General features: G+C 48.6%; 1 protein-coding gene across 3 annotated transcripts in view; it reads right to left on the bottom strand.

Moving 5' to 3' along the window:
• Nucleotides 1-485: 485 nt before the first annotated feature.
• Nucleotides 486-13369, bottom strand: part of LOC116952667 (interleukin-1 receptor-associated kinase 3-like) — a 38740-nt gene continuing 25856 nt past the window's right edge. For 2 of the 3 annotated variants that reach the window (XM_032972234.2, XM_032972235.2), the window contains exons 10-15: nucleotides 12712-12910; nucleotides 10881-10943; nucleotides 9240-9404; nucleotides 8127-8922; nucleotides 7346-7474; nucleotides 486-6908 (exon numbers count right to left, since the gene is read on the bottom strand). In XM_032972234.2, the coding sequence (XP_032828125.2) occupies nucleotides 6856-6908; nucleotides 7346-7474; nucleotides 8127-8922; nucleotides 9240-9404; nucleotides 10881-10943; nucleotides 12712-12910 (1405 nt within the window). In that variant the 3' untranslated portion in view covers nucleotides 486-6855. The remainder of the gene's footprint in view (nucleotides 6909-7345; nucleotides 7475-8126; nucleotides 8923-9239; nucleotides 9405-10880; nucleotides 10944-12711; nucleotides 12911-13369) is intronic. The other variant, XM_032972236.2, reaches the window with a different exon arrangement.

Below are 13369 nucleotides of genomic sequence, written 5' to 3'. Positions count from 1 at the left end.
ACGGCGCCGTCCTTCTAACCCCCGTAGTGTAGCGGTCAGCGCGCCACGCTTCGAACACGGCGACCCGAGTTCGATTGCCGCTCGCGGCCAACACCACTGACGATTATTTGATCCGGTTTCGGGCCTCCCCCAGGTCGACTCGGCCTCAAATGAGTACCTGGTGCTGTGTGCTACAAACATCGCCACGAGGTCGACAAAGGTGGCCGGGCGTTGTGCTCCCCCCTCTCACTCTCGTGCGCCATGCCGGCCTGAATGGCTTAACAAACCGTTGCAAAATCGCCGATTCCTAGAATTGCTGAACCGCAGTTCAGCAATCATTCAATAACGCAATCTAAGTAAACACACAGGCGCCAATCGATGTAATTGGCAGTAGGGCCCACACACACACGCACGCACACGTGAAGAGACTGGGAAAAGACTTGGCGTTAAACATTTTACCCAGGTTTGCAGGAGATCAAAATGAAGGACACGAAGAGCGGAAGAAATGCAAGGCACGATATTTTAATTGGTTTTGTACACGAAATCACTTGACAAACGTGCAGAGCGGCATACATTCTCATTCACAACAATCATTTATCTATCTTTCTCTCTCGTAATGTATAAACACTTCCTTGCTATCCCTTCAAGACGTGTCAGAGGAATGTCATTATTAACTCACCCTACGTGTAGTACGAGCCAGCGCACACTTTGGCTTAACGCGCAAGGCGATCGCAACAACAACAAAAAATCACCTGCCGTGAGTTGGCCCCTTTTGTTCCAAGTCCTGGACCAACAAGCAGGTTAGGGGGACCGCATTGCCAATGGACATTGTAATTGTATTGTGGAGTTTCGTTAGGGAACGACGTGAAGTTCTCTACGGAGTTTGTAACGAAAATGGGGGCAGGCGGCACAACCCAGCAACGTGTCTCCTTTGTACATCACTTTCAAAATTAATACAATAACAAAGACAAAGATGGCCCGTGTAGCCTTAACAGACTGTTGGGGCAAGGTGATGTTAGCGGGCACCTACGAAGGCCGGAATACACACACAAAAGTATCCTTTGGCATCGAACCATAGAATCTGGCTCATTTTGAGCAAGGCCTCAAGGATGGCATCAAAATACTGCACTTTTAAACAAACTACACCGGCGGCTGTTCCGAACAGAAATGCTCGCTGCATTCCGCATTCATTTGCGCCTACGAAATCGGCGTTCACACGCTCAACGAGAAATGGGCAATATGGTCAACCCCGTTATTGTTCTAGAGTCGTGGCCATTAAAAATCCCACATTAAAGACGACGAGGAACTGCCAACACTGACCTACGACTTGACTGCTGCGCCGGACGGCGAGCGAACCCTTCCACACATCGGGTAGTGCATTTTGGCAATCATGGGTCGGTGACCGATTTGACGTTCCGACACACGTGGCACTCGTGACCAAGATTGCACGTGACCTCCAACAAAGCAATTACCAGCAACATGTCACGGACAACCGATGTGTCACTGACATCATCAATATTGCATGGACAACAAACGGAAAAAAGAGGGGGGCGCTTGTTATAAGGATAAGTCGCCAAATAATCTGGCTGTTCAGCATATCATTAAATGTTCTTATGAACGGTAACACAATCATGACGATACAAATTCTACAGAATTTAGCACAAAACGAGTACGCGTGAAAAACAAACCAAAAAACACATCTACTGTCGTGACAAATAACCTAAACTTTGATCACACAAATTAAAAGGCACGTAATTTACTTTGCCCATGTTTGCGTCTTGACCTATATAACTACAATGTGGTACTGAGGGTTAGATTATTTTTTTTTTAAACACGGTGAAACAAATGATTTTTTTACGCATTTCCTGCTCGTGTTTGTGGTGGCTGTGGATTCCACGCCGGCACTTCCGTGAGTCGATGATTAGCATAACCAAGGCCTTGAAAACAACGTTTCATAGCAATAACGTCCAATATTCCTTCTCTTTAACAGACAATTTAGAGCCCCGTCTGTTAAAAAAAAACATTGAGAAGTCAAAAAGCCACGCGTGTTAGGAAATCAATGGTAAGGATGGCTTTCGAGCTGCACATCTGTACGTCATATTGAATATACGACTGTGTAAAATTAGTATATCATTCCCAGGTTAGTAACATTACATTTTAGTGGAGATAAAGGATGACATTTCAACGATTCAAAAATAACGGTATTTTGTTATTAAAACCGAATGTGACATCCGTAACTTGTTCTTTGTAACGATTTGCTAAGAGTTGTATTTGATTTCCCCACTCTTTCTGTGCAAGGACAACGTAATACGACGATGCCTCGAATTAACCAAAACATATTTTCACCCTTTATTCATTTTGCGGCCCGGGTTGCATGACAGATCGCCGTTACGGACGTGACATTGTGGCCGTGACTGGCAAGTAAGCATTGATGGGGGTGGGGGGGGGGATTGCAAAGAAAGCATGCATGTTATATACAAACAAAACAATAGTATGGTAATCACACAAAAAAGGAGCAGCATACGCCAACACCAGCAAATCGGTTCAGTTACTGGAATGGAGTTTAAAATGTTTTAATTAATTTAATGAACACCTAGCCAACAGCATCCTTTGCATTAATACAATCTCCTCGTACCAGCATATACCGTGGCATCAAGTGTACCCACAAACAATGCCCAAAACGGATGACGTACTGTTTAAGTAAGAGAGGCAAGTCGACGCTTGAGCGATCAGTTGCACGACTTGGTTGCATACGAGCAGGCAATTAAGTTGCGCGATTTAGAGGTTCGTCTTAAGCGATTGATTATGAGTGTGGACCAGCGTTAATAATTCGAAAAGTCCCCACTGACTTATCTGTAATGTAACAATCACTGTAGATTATATAAAAAAAAAACATATTTGGTGCAAAGGCTGCTTGTTAACAGCCACTACGCATCACGAAAAAATATGTTTTTTTATGTTGCACATGGGTTGTAAATATTTTCTTCAGTTTACAAAGGGGAATTTTTTGTTATACTTTTTTCTAAAATGCGACTTTCTACTCAAAATTTGCATTTGAGGCAGTGCCAATTCTCCTCTATTCCGCAGTGAGGCTGTGGTGGGAACTCCACACTCCTGTGGCGGTGACAAGTCTTTGCAAAGGACGACCACTGTTGACTTGATTTAATCGACCACGGATGGATTAGGAGCCGAGTAACCCCCCCCCCACAACCTTCTGACTGAAAACCTACCGCTGAGCCACATATATTGTTTGGATTCAGAATTGCGTATTTAACTTGTTTTTGCTTTTGAGTTTCAGATCCTTCGAAAGCAATCGAGCGATTGCCTTTTTACGGCTCTCCTCCTGCCTAGCCACCAGTGGATGAGCATACTTATCAGCAAACAAAAACAAATTAGACATCACTCGGGCCCGCATTCTTAAAAGCCACGGGGCTCGACAAAACCCGTGCTTAACTCGAGTCCCCGCTCTCGAGCATTCGTCTCAGCCATGCTCAGCCATGGCTGAGCCGCTCGCGTGTTTACGATGCGTGACGGAGGGGACTTCAAGCCTGAGCCGAGTCGTGTTCAGAGCCAGCCAGGCCACCGGGCGTAATAATTTAAACTTGAAGAGAGTAGTGCGTTCTTTAATCTGGGAAGCTACAAACGTAAGAGTAGTGTTTGGTTGAAAGGTATTCGTTTGGAAGGTTTTACAAAAATATACCTTCTATTTTTTTTGCAAAAGACCATTGGTGATTAATGTAAAGGTATAACATGAAAATACTATGAGAAATGTACTTTAATTATAATTCAGTCTTGATTTAAATTTGTTCTTCCTTTCAAATGACAAATTATGTTCCACTTGTCCATTTCAAGTTCTTCAAAAATAAATCTTCTTGATTACTGTCCAGAAACCATCACATCCATTATGCTGGACTTCAAGTCATACCATTAACATATATAGCACGTTATATATTAATATGATTTTGGGAAGCAGCCAAGTCTTTCTCACGAAATTACTTTAAATGTTCTGGGTGCAGATCCCACAAATCACCACGACGTAACCCAGCAAGATGTTATCAATTCCGTCACGAATCTTTGGACCAAAGAAATTATAATAGTCAGCCGGCCATAACTTCACAAAAGCACTCGGTCTGCAACATTTAAATTCACTAAATTATTCTCTGTGGTATTTTTTAAAATCATACATTTCGTTTGCAAGTGTCAAATTTCTAACGCTGGAACTTCCCATAGATTTGTGCTTACGTCTATGGCTGCATCACCTCCGGAGGGGGGGGGGGGGTTGTCATCAACAACTTTATCAAAGTAGATCGTTTTAATTAACATATAAACCAATCTATTGAGAACAATTCACCACATTCGAATCAATAACACCCGTGGCCTTCAAAGGAAAAACAATATACAACAGGTCACATATCGGGCAATGGTCCTTTTCATTAGAACATAAATGAGAAGAGCCAAGGCCTGAAAAGTTGCCGATTGTTTACCCTTCATGGCCACTGGGTTCTCGACAAATGTTTTGAGTAAGTTTTTTTTAATGTGATTTGCGCACCACCGCCAACACAGCAGCATCATCAAATAATGTCTTTGTTTGTCAAATGTGTTTAAAAGACTGTTATAAATAAAATAGACTGCTTTTAATACATGTATAGACCAAAGAAGGCAATTTGTTACTGCAAATGCACACGCTTCAATGCTGTACTGCATATTAATACATAAAGTTACTGTCCAAAGGGTGTTTACTTGATCAAAGTTAATGTTTGGTGGTTTGAATTGTCAATCAATGCCCTGGCCACACTATTGCGTGTGTATATATATAAAAATATACTTTAAGCAAAATCATGTGTTCCCAGTTTTGGCTCAAATTATTAAAGTTGGTTTATACAGGACATGCAGTTTGTTCAAATGTAATGTACTTTTCAAAAATGTGCTTAATATATATAAAAAAGATACACATAACAGCAGCTGCATATCAATGAAACATGTATCATGTGCGAGACAAGTCCAATCTGATTGGCTGCTGTTATTACATTTGCCGAGCACTTCACTTTAACTTCGGGGAAGCAAATTACACCACGTCATAAACACTGGGATTTATAAATTTGTAAAAAAAAACTCGCACGTCACATTTTATATTGTTTCCGCATGTTGTGACTACATATTACAGTTGCAAGAGCCGTCATGTAGGGGCATGATCATCGGCAGCAGCCATGATCAATCCACTGCTAGATGACGGCATCCCCCGCCCCCCCCCCCCCAAACCGCAACCTCACGATCTTGCACTCGACCTGATTTGATCGCTCACTCTCCTTGGTGGTTATTATTTAAGTTACGTGTGAAATGCACTTTTAGTCTCTTCATTTCTTTATTGCCAAATGTCTTGCAAATAGAAATGCATGCGTGGCATAATAATATCCAGTTTACAATAATTTTTGCCACACACACACACAATCTGTACAATAATCAGTCTAGTATATACACATGATAGGTCCCAATATAGTTTCTTTGACGTTTAAACCAACTGTACCACCTTCTCTTGTACGTACAAACAGCGTCGCAGACTTCAGGATAACCACCTGAACGAATTCCAAAGGATCGTGGCGTTCTGTGCGTTTACAAACGGCACATTACGTTCCACCCAGATCCGTCCCCGAACATTTTCAAGCCTGCTCCCACGATTACGACTATTATGTAAACAAAGTCAAACCGGTACATTGAACACAAACCCGCCTCCCACAACACAACGACCGCCGTTCGCCACGAAGTGGCGGTGACATCGCCACGGCGCTCGTGCCAGGCTAGGTGCACTACAAGGCGTCCATCGAATGAACATTTACATTTTTTTTTTACTCCAAGTCAAACATTCGCAAGGGTTCAGCTTTTGACATGAATGACCATACACCTCAAAGCAAGGTCTCTCATGATTTGTATTTATATTAGATTAATATTGATCAAATGTGTGTGTTCCCATTCAACGTAGAGCACGATATTTATCCCGGTATTTAATTTATATATGTACGCTCGTATTAACCATGTTCGGTGACTACCTAATTAAAAGGGAGGCACGCAGGCCAATGTCCATTCACTTCCAGCAAACGGGGAGACGAACAAGAAGAGGCGCAAACAGACGTACAGCGAATGATGGAGGCCGTAGAGAGACAGAGATAAACATGGCACTGACAGGGAGAGTGGATGGAATGAGGGTGTCAGTGTGTGTCAGTGAGTGATCGCGTGCGTATGTCAGTGAGCATGTGTCTACAAACCCAGCAATCCAGGGTTCGATTCTCGCTCACGGTCAACACCAGTGACGATTATCTGAACCAGTCCTAGGCCTCCCCTAGGTCGACTCGGCCTCCAATGAGTACCTGGTGCAGTGTGTAAACATCGGCCTGGAGTGGTGCTGGCCACCCACCCCCTCATGTACCGTTCAGTCCTTCATAGGTGCTCGCTAACAGCACTTGCCCCAACACTTTGTTAAGGCTATACGGGGGATCTTTGTTATATGTGTGATTGTCGAGTGTCAGTGTGGGGAGTGTTCCATTCCATTTCACGGCCAACAACAGTGACGATTATTATATGAACCAGTCCTGGGCCTCCCCTAGATCAGCTCGCCCTCAAATGTGTGCTGTACTTAAATGGTTATGCTCTTGAAAACAAATAACTTTACTATTTTGTTTTCAATTCGGGTCTGTCTGGTTACAAAACTAAGATATTAGGCAACAAAAATACAAAGTGCTGTTCGTACATAGAGAGACCAAACAAGGCAAGACACATCATGCCCTTCACACTGAAGCAGTGTGGTCCCATTCCTAAATCGCAATGACCACTCTGGGTCCAAGAAAGTCCAGTGAATATTAACTCGAGACGGTGTTCTGTGGATCATCTGTTCCCAGTCCGAGACTCCAAATCCTCAGTTGGAACTCTGTTTGTACCTGCAAACAGCACAAACAAGAAACATGAGCAGGACCATCATTACCATCATCATCCATGGTCAAACTACTGGATGAAGGCCTCCTCAAGTCACTGCCACCCTCCCACGATCCTGCGGTGTAGGAATTAGCATCACAAAACTCAATCGGGTACAATTCAAAATACAGGCCTCACTCGAGCAACCTTAACACACACCCCTACCACTCTAACCTCTCATCACACTCTACCCGAAACGCACGCTCCCACCTCTCCCCGATTCAAAAAGCCTTTCCTTCATTAACGGGGCTTCGGCTCGCGATGGTGACGGTCAGGGAAGGGGGTGGGGGACACACGCGGATCTACACGATGAGAGATATTTGTCTTGGGCCGGGTTGTCCTTTAGTTAATGGGCACGGCCGTGTGGCGGCGAATGGGCCCGTCCACAGTGTCGCCCTCACACCTTCGGTCTCCGAAAAGAGCTCGGCGCTGGTGATGTGACCCTCGTTGTACTGGTTAATCCGTTCCTCCATGCGTCGGCGAGCCGAGTTCAGCCACATCCCTGTTGGCTCCGGTAAAGCCGCTCGGCTGCCTGCCAGTGCACGGAGGGGCAAAGCGGCGCAGTTACTCCATCACCACACCCTCGGCCCAAACAGTGTTAGACCAGAGGACACCAAAATACGAACAGCACAAAGACAATGCACTATCATGATAGTGCATTGCCTTTACTAGGCTCTAAAGAAAGCTGTCTCTGGTGTGGACCAATCAGTTTCAAAGACAATGCATCATATACTACCAGAGCGTACTTTTTGCTTGCATGTTCACCACGTGGTTAATGCAGACACGATTCCTTGCAAACGGTTTCAGTTTGGTGTTTTAACATCTTAACAACTGTTTCATTGTCAGAAATGGTAAAACCTATTCTTATACGGTTTTTAGTTTCATACACAGGAAGGCAACACTGAGTCACAGGCAGTGTGTAGAGACACGAGGTGATCACCGGCGGGAATACCATGATAAATCGATTAAAAGGAGTTATTGTGCTCATGATAAATGCATGAAACCACATCCCTCTTCGACCTGAATCTCTAAAGCTTGGACATCGAGCACGGATCGCAAATCGACACGATTGGCACTTGCAACCTTCCCACTGAGAGTCGAGTGCCGACAACGACAGAGTGGTGGCACCAGGCCACGAACAGAGACAGGCGAACGCACGTCAAGTGACGGCAGCAAGCGGTCACCTTGGCTCGCGTTCGCAGACGAGGTCGACGACGAATGCGGCGGCGGTGGAAGAGACATCGGACCGTCCACCCTCCGCGCCCAACAGTTTTCCGCCCCTCTGAGCGACAGGGACGCCGCTTCGTAATGTCCCGGCCGCGCCATGCTCTTGGCGGTGCCCGCGTGCTCGCTGCGTCCAGACGTCGGCTGCGGCGGCAGTCCGCGGTGACAAAGCAGCGCGTCCTCGCCGCCGCCGCCGCCGCTTTCCATCATCCTTGCCGCAAACTCTCGACCGGCCTCGAAGGAGCGTGCCACTCCCCTCGGCTTCACGTCCGGCCCACCGGCGCCGCCGCCGCCGCCACCGCCGCCCACGTGCACGCTCTCCATCGCCAGCGACAAGGCGAACGGAGCAGCCTCCGCTCTGCCGCCGCTGCCGGCGCCCGCGCTGCACAAATCGTCCGACTCGCAGGGCGCGCGCAGCAAGAGCTTCCCGGCGTCGTCAGCGAGCGAGGCGGCGCCCCCGCCCCCCCACCACGAGGGTTCGCGCCCACGGCAAGAGGGCGACGAGGGCGGCGGCGGCAGAGGGAGCCACGCGCCGGACGTCGCCGCCGTGACGGGCGAACGCGAGCGCAGGTCCTGAGGCAGCGTAGGGAATTGGTGGACGTCGGTCGACTCGACGGGGACCTGTCGAGGCCCCGCCGGCTCCAGCGGCAGCGCTCCCCGGTGGTCGAGCGGGGTCGGCGCGGCGTCCGAAGGCAGGGCCAGCGGGCGCGTCTCCTCGGCATCCGTTTGCCGCATCGCCTCCAGGAACTCGAGAACCTGGTCGAGGAGACGGCGCATTTCGGAGCTGGCAAGACAATTCAACGTGCCTTGCACGCTCCCCCCCCCCCCCCGCCCCAACCCCTCGCACGAATCTAGACGACGCAACCCGCGCTGGTCCTGCAAGAGCCGACGCCGCGTCGTTAATGAGAAACGGGTCGGGGGAAAAACCTAAGCACGCGCACGGATTATGGAGGAGTCTGGGAGCGGTAAGACGGTGCGTGGTGGGGAGCAGATTTGAGATCAGAGGCGAGATGGCAGGAGAGCTAAGTGAGATGGGCACACATACACCGCGTGACGCCGCACCGACACCGCACCTCCGTCATCTCGGGCCGCTTCTTGCGCTTGTCCAGGCACTTGCACGCCAGACGCAGAACGTCGGTGGCCTGGCTCCGAGGGTAGGGCCCGGCGGAGCGGTCAAACATCCGCTCGCTCACCGTGCCCACCTCGTCCGAGTCCAGCGCGTCCTCCACCTCGTCTTTCTGGAGGTGGCGAGAGGAGCAGGCAGCAGGAGGGAAGGAGGAGAGGCCGGATCAGTTTGGTCTCACCGCGATTTTCCCTCGCGGTTACGCTCCCCCGCAGGGATGCTGGCCGGGGTGCGACGGCTCGAGATCGCCGGTTTGATCGACCCGGCGGGGCAGTTGAAAGCAACGGAAGGGGCTTATTTCAATCCCAGCTGCCTCTCTGTCCACCCAGCGGTGTCAGAATCAGGAACTTTATTTCGACTGGAGGAATCCCTTTTTCTCAGATGTCCGGTAACTGAGTGCAACTGGGTAACGCCCACCGCAGCCAGTCGGTCGGCAGTTCGTGTGTGGTGGGGTAAGGTCTGGGTGGTCCCATCACTTCCAAGACATCTCGCAAGTGTGGAAGGGGAGACCAAATTCCCTCTAGAGCTCCCTCCAGTGGAGACCCTTCCACCAGCAAGTGGTGCGAGTGAAAAGTCGCAGGGCCGAACACACCTACCGCATTAGACGACTCCCTCCCCCAGCACACCCCCCCCTCCACTAGACGCCCCCCACACCCCACCCACCCCCCTCCACCCTCCACCCGGACGCCTGCCGTATATTTGGAGTTTGCATGATCTCCCCATGGTCGCGTGGATTTTTCTCCGAGTCCTCCTGTTTTTCCCTCGACATTTATAAACATGAATTTAGAGTATTTTGCCGATATAAATTTCCACGTAAGCCCCTTCGTTGAGCTATAATTTGTGCTCAGATCGCCTCTGAAAAAGAGCCACACCTGGTAAAATAAAAATAGTTTAAATAGTTAATAGAAACGCGTACCATCTGCTTCGCGACGGACGCTAAATCCTGGACGTCATTCAACAAGAGCAGGCCGTGCGTGCCGACGTTACCACCCAGATTTGGCAAAATACAAAATAAATTACCCTCCAATTAGCGACACCGATCGGCCCGCTCCACCGTCCCCTTCTGTGAAACTCTCGTGGCTGAAAAGGAGTTCCTGGGACGCGCGGCACATCCGTTTGAAGTCGGTGTCCATTTGTTGCGCAGGTGGAGGATTGCAACCAGCCTCGCAAGGCGATTGGCCAATTCTGGCGAAATCACTCGATGAGGCTGGTTGTAATCACCAGCGAAATGTCACAATACTCATCAATATTATGGGTTTATCCTCCAACACACAACCGGTGTGCCGAAGTAGTAACTAATCGGCACATTTTGTTTATGCGACAAACCCCTTTACAAATTGGCTGTGTCGGGTGGTGGCAGGTTTAATGACACATCTTCATTTACACGATCTAACCCAAAAAAAACTCTACTACGGCCAACATTTACATGCCTTGCAAAGCGCGCTCCATCGCTCGCCAATCAAAATCGAAATTGTTAAGTCTTGCAGCTTGCACGCAGCGCGGCAGCATCAATGCAAACGGGGATTCGGACCCTGAACTTCGGACGAAGAGACGAGCGCGGTGACCAAAAAAACACTTTTCCAGAACTCACCAGGAACTGAGGCTGCGGTTGCTCCTGAACAGCCTTCCTCCCCGTGAGTAGCTCCAGCAGTACCTGAAACAGGAACGCACACGGGGCGCCGAGCCAAGGTGTCACCGCGTACGTCGACTGTCACAACCTCCCCCCGCTGAGATTACACACCACTCGCAATGATGGCGCTCTAATCCGCGTGCTTGAAGGGGAACGGGGGAAAAAACGCCGCGGCGTGTTCATGAAGCACTAGGCCGCGGAAACGTGCCGTGTTTTTGAAAAATAATAATAAGGTTTTACCCTTTCTGGCAATAAAACAGGAGGGGTTAAGATGTTCAAGTCTCCATTAACCAGATGTTCAAGTCTCCATTAACCACACATACTTGTGGTGAACATGCAAACAAAACATGCTCTGAAAATATATGGCATTGTCCTTGAAACTGATTAGCCTACACCAGAGACAGCCTTCTTTGTGGCCTAGTCTCACCAGTGTCAGACCAGAGAACGCCAAATTGCAAACATTGCCGTTCAATTGTTTTAAAACGAAGGAAAACAATACGTCGCATTAAATTACGCAATTCTGGCCATGTGGTTCGCAATCAGAAGCATGGAAATGTCATGCTGGTTGAAGTATCGTTCCTGCAGCCTCCATAAGATGAGCATCACTTTGTGAGCAAGTCAACATTGGTTGTCCTATGGTAGACTTGCCCCAGCCATAAGAATGTGGAATTTCCACCACTGGCTCAGAGCTGTAAAGAGATTACTACCACCTCAATGCTTAGTCGAGCAAGAAATCACTAACTTCTTGACTTAAAATAATCCAAACCGATAGCCTAGTATTTTTTTTTCTGTTACAAGGCTGTGTTAAGGACGTTGTGGAAGCAAATTGTAAGCGTCCGTTTGCAAACCAGCAGGACTTATTTCACGCTGCCAAACTGGCTGTTGACGATTCGTGTGTCCCAATGTTCAATGGACTATCATCGACTGGGGAAACTCCAACACTTCCAATTAGCGACCCTATTGAGATCCTGGTAATTTCAATGGTTTGGTTTGCTTGCCAACGGCTACCATTGATGCCACACGCTCCCTCTGGCAAAACATTCGATAAAAAAAAACATTAGGCGAAACTTTTCGCTGTGCTTATAGCCTTGATCAGACTGTTGGGGCAAGTGGTGATGTATAGTAATGATAGAAAAAGAGTCGTGCTACTACGCATTGGCAGTGGTGGCACAAACACAAAGAACAAAACCTCGACACTATCGTCCATAGTAGGGGCTCCGAATTAAATTAAGCCCCATGGGAGCAGAGTGCAGTCTCCAACGTATTCACCAAATGTATTTGGCATGTGTGCTATGAAAAAGGACCATTGCCTGAAACGTCACCTATCATATACTTTTTCCCACTGATGAACGTGTGCTGTTGTAAATACATTTTTTTACAATAATACAAGGGATTATGAGAAGGAAGTGGATGCAAACAATGCATGGGTGTGAGTGGTATGCGAGTGCTTGTGTGCGCAGTGGGTATGCATTGTGTATTCCTGTGCGTACAAGCGTCCCGTGTGTGTGTGCAGGAGCGCACGTTTGGCAAGCGAGAAAACCAAAGGAGACCCCCCCCGTTCCTGTGGGTGTGTCTCTCTCTAAGTCTCGGGGTCTGTCTATCTGAGAGTCAAATAAAAAAGAAGATGAACCCAACAATTCCTTCCGGAACGCAGACTCGGTTCAAATTTTCACTCCCACCACAGCATTCCGGGGCACTCTGGGGCGTTTCGGCCCATTTCCACCACTGGAATATACGCGAGGAGCATGGGACGCGGGGGGGGGGGGAGGGAGCGGGGCAAGTCAAAGCTCACCACGCCAAAGCTGTAGCTGTCCACCTTGGTCGAGAGCTGGCGCGATCGCACGTACTCATCAGGCAGGTAGGCGAGCGTGCCGCGCATCTCTGCGCTGCGCACGTACGTGTAGCTGCGCACGCCCAGGAAGGGGCCCATGCGCGCGATCCCAAAGTCGCCGAGCTTCGCCTGGCAGTGGCTGTCCAGCAGGATATTGGCACTGCGGGACCACGGTGAGAGAGAGTGAAAGACAAAGATGCCAAGCGTAACCTTAAGACTTCCGGGGGGCAAGCGTAATTAGCGAACACCTATGAAGGGCCAGCACCATGTCCCAAGTGGCAATATTTTTACACCTCGCACCAGGTACTCAATTGGGGCCGAGTCGGCCTAGGGGAGGCCCAGGACCAGTTCAGATAATCGTCACCGGTGTTGGCCGTGAATGAGTATCGTATTCGTGCCGCCAGGTTGGTAGTGCAGGTTTGCCAACCAACACAATACAACAAAAGTTTAAATGGATGCACACTGCAAAAGATCAGCCCATCGTACGTATGTGGTGGGTTAAAGTGTGGGTAGTCCACCTCTTCCCAGACATCTGACCAGTGTGGAAGAGTAGGCCAAATACGGGAGCTTCCTCTGGTGGTCCTTCTGCCAGTAGTGGCTTAAGTAATTAGAGGGAAGA

Source organism: Petromyzon marinus, chromosome 48, assembly GCF_048934315.1.
Source record: "Petromyzon marinus isolate PM22_M1 ecotype Great Lakes invasive population chromosome 48, UKy_Petmar_22M1.pri1.0, whole genome shotgun sequence".
Lineage (NCBI taxonomy): Eukaryota > Metazoa > Chordata > Hyperoartia > Petromyzontiformes > Petromyzontidae > Petromyzon > Petromyzon marinus.
This window is presented reverse-complemented; position numbering and strand designations above follow the sequence as displayed.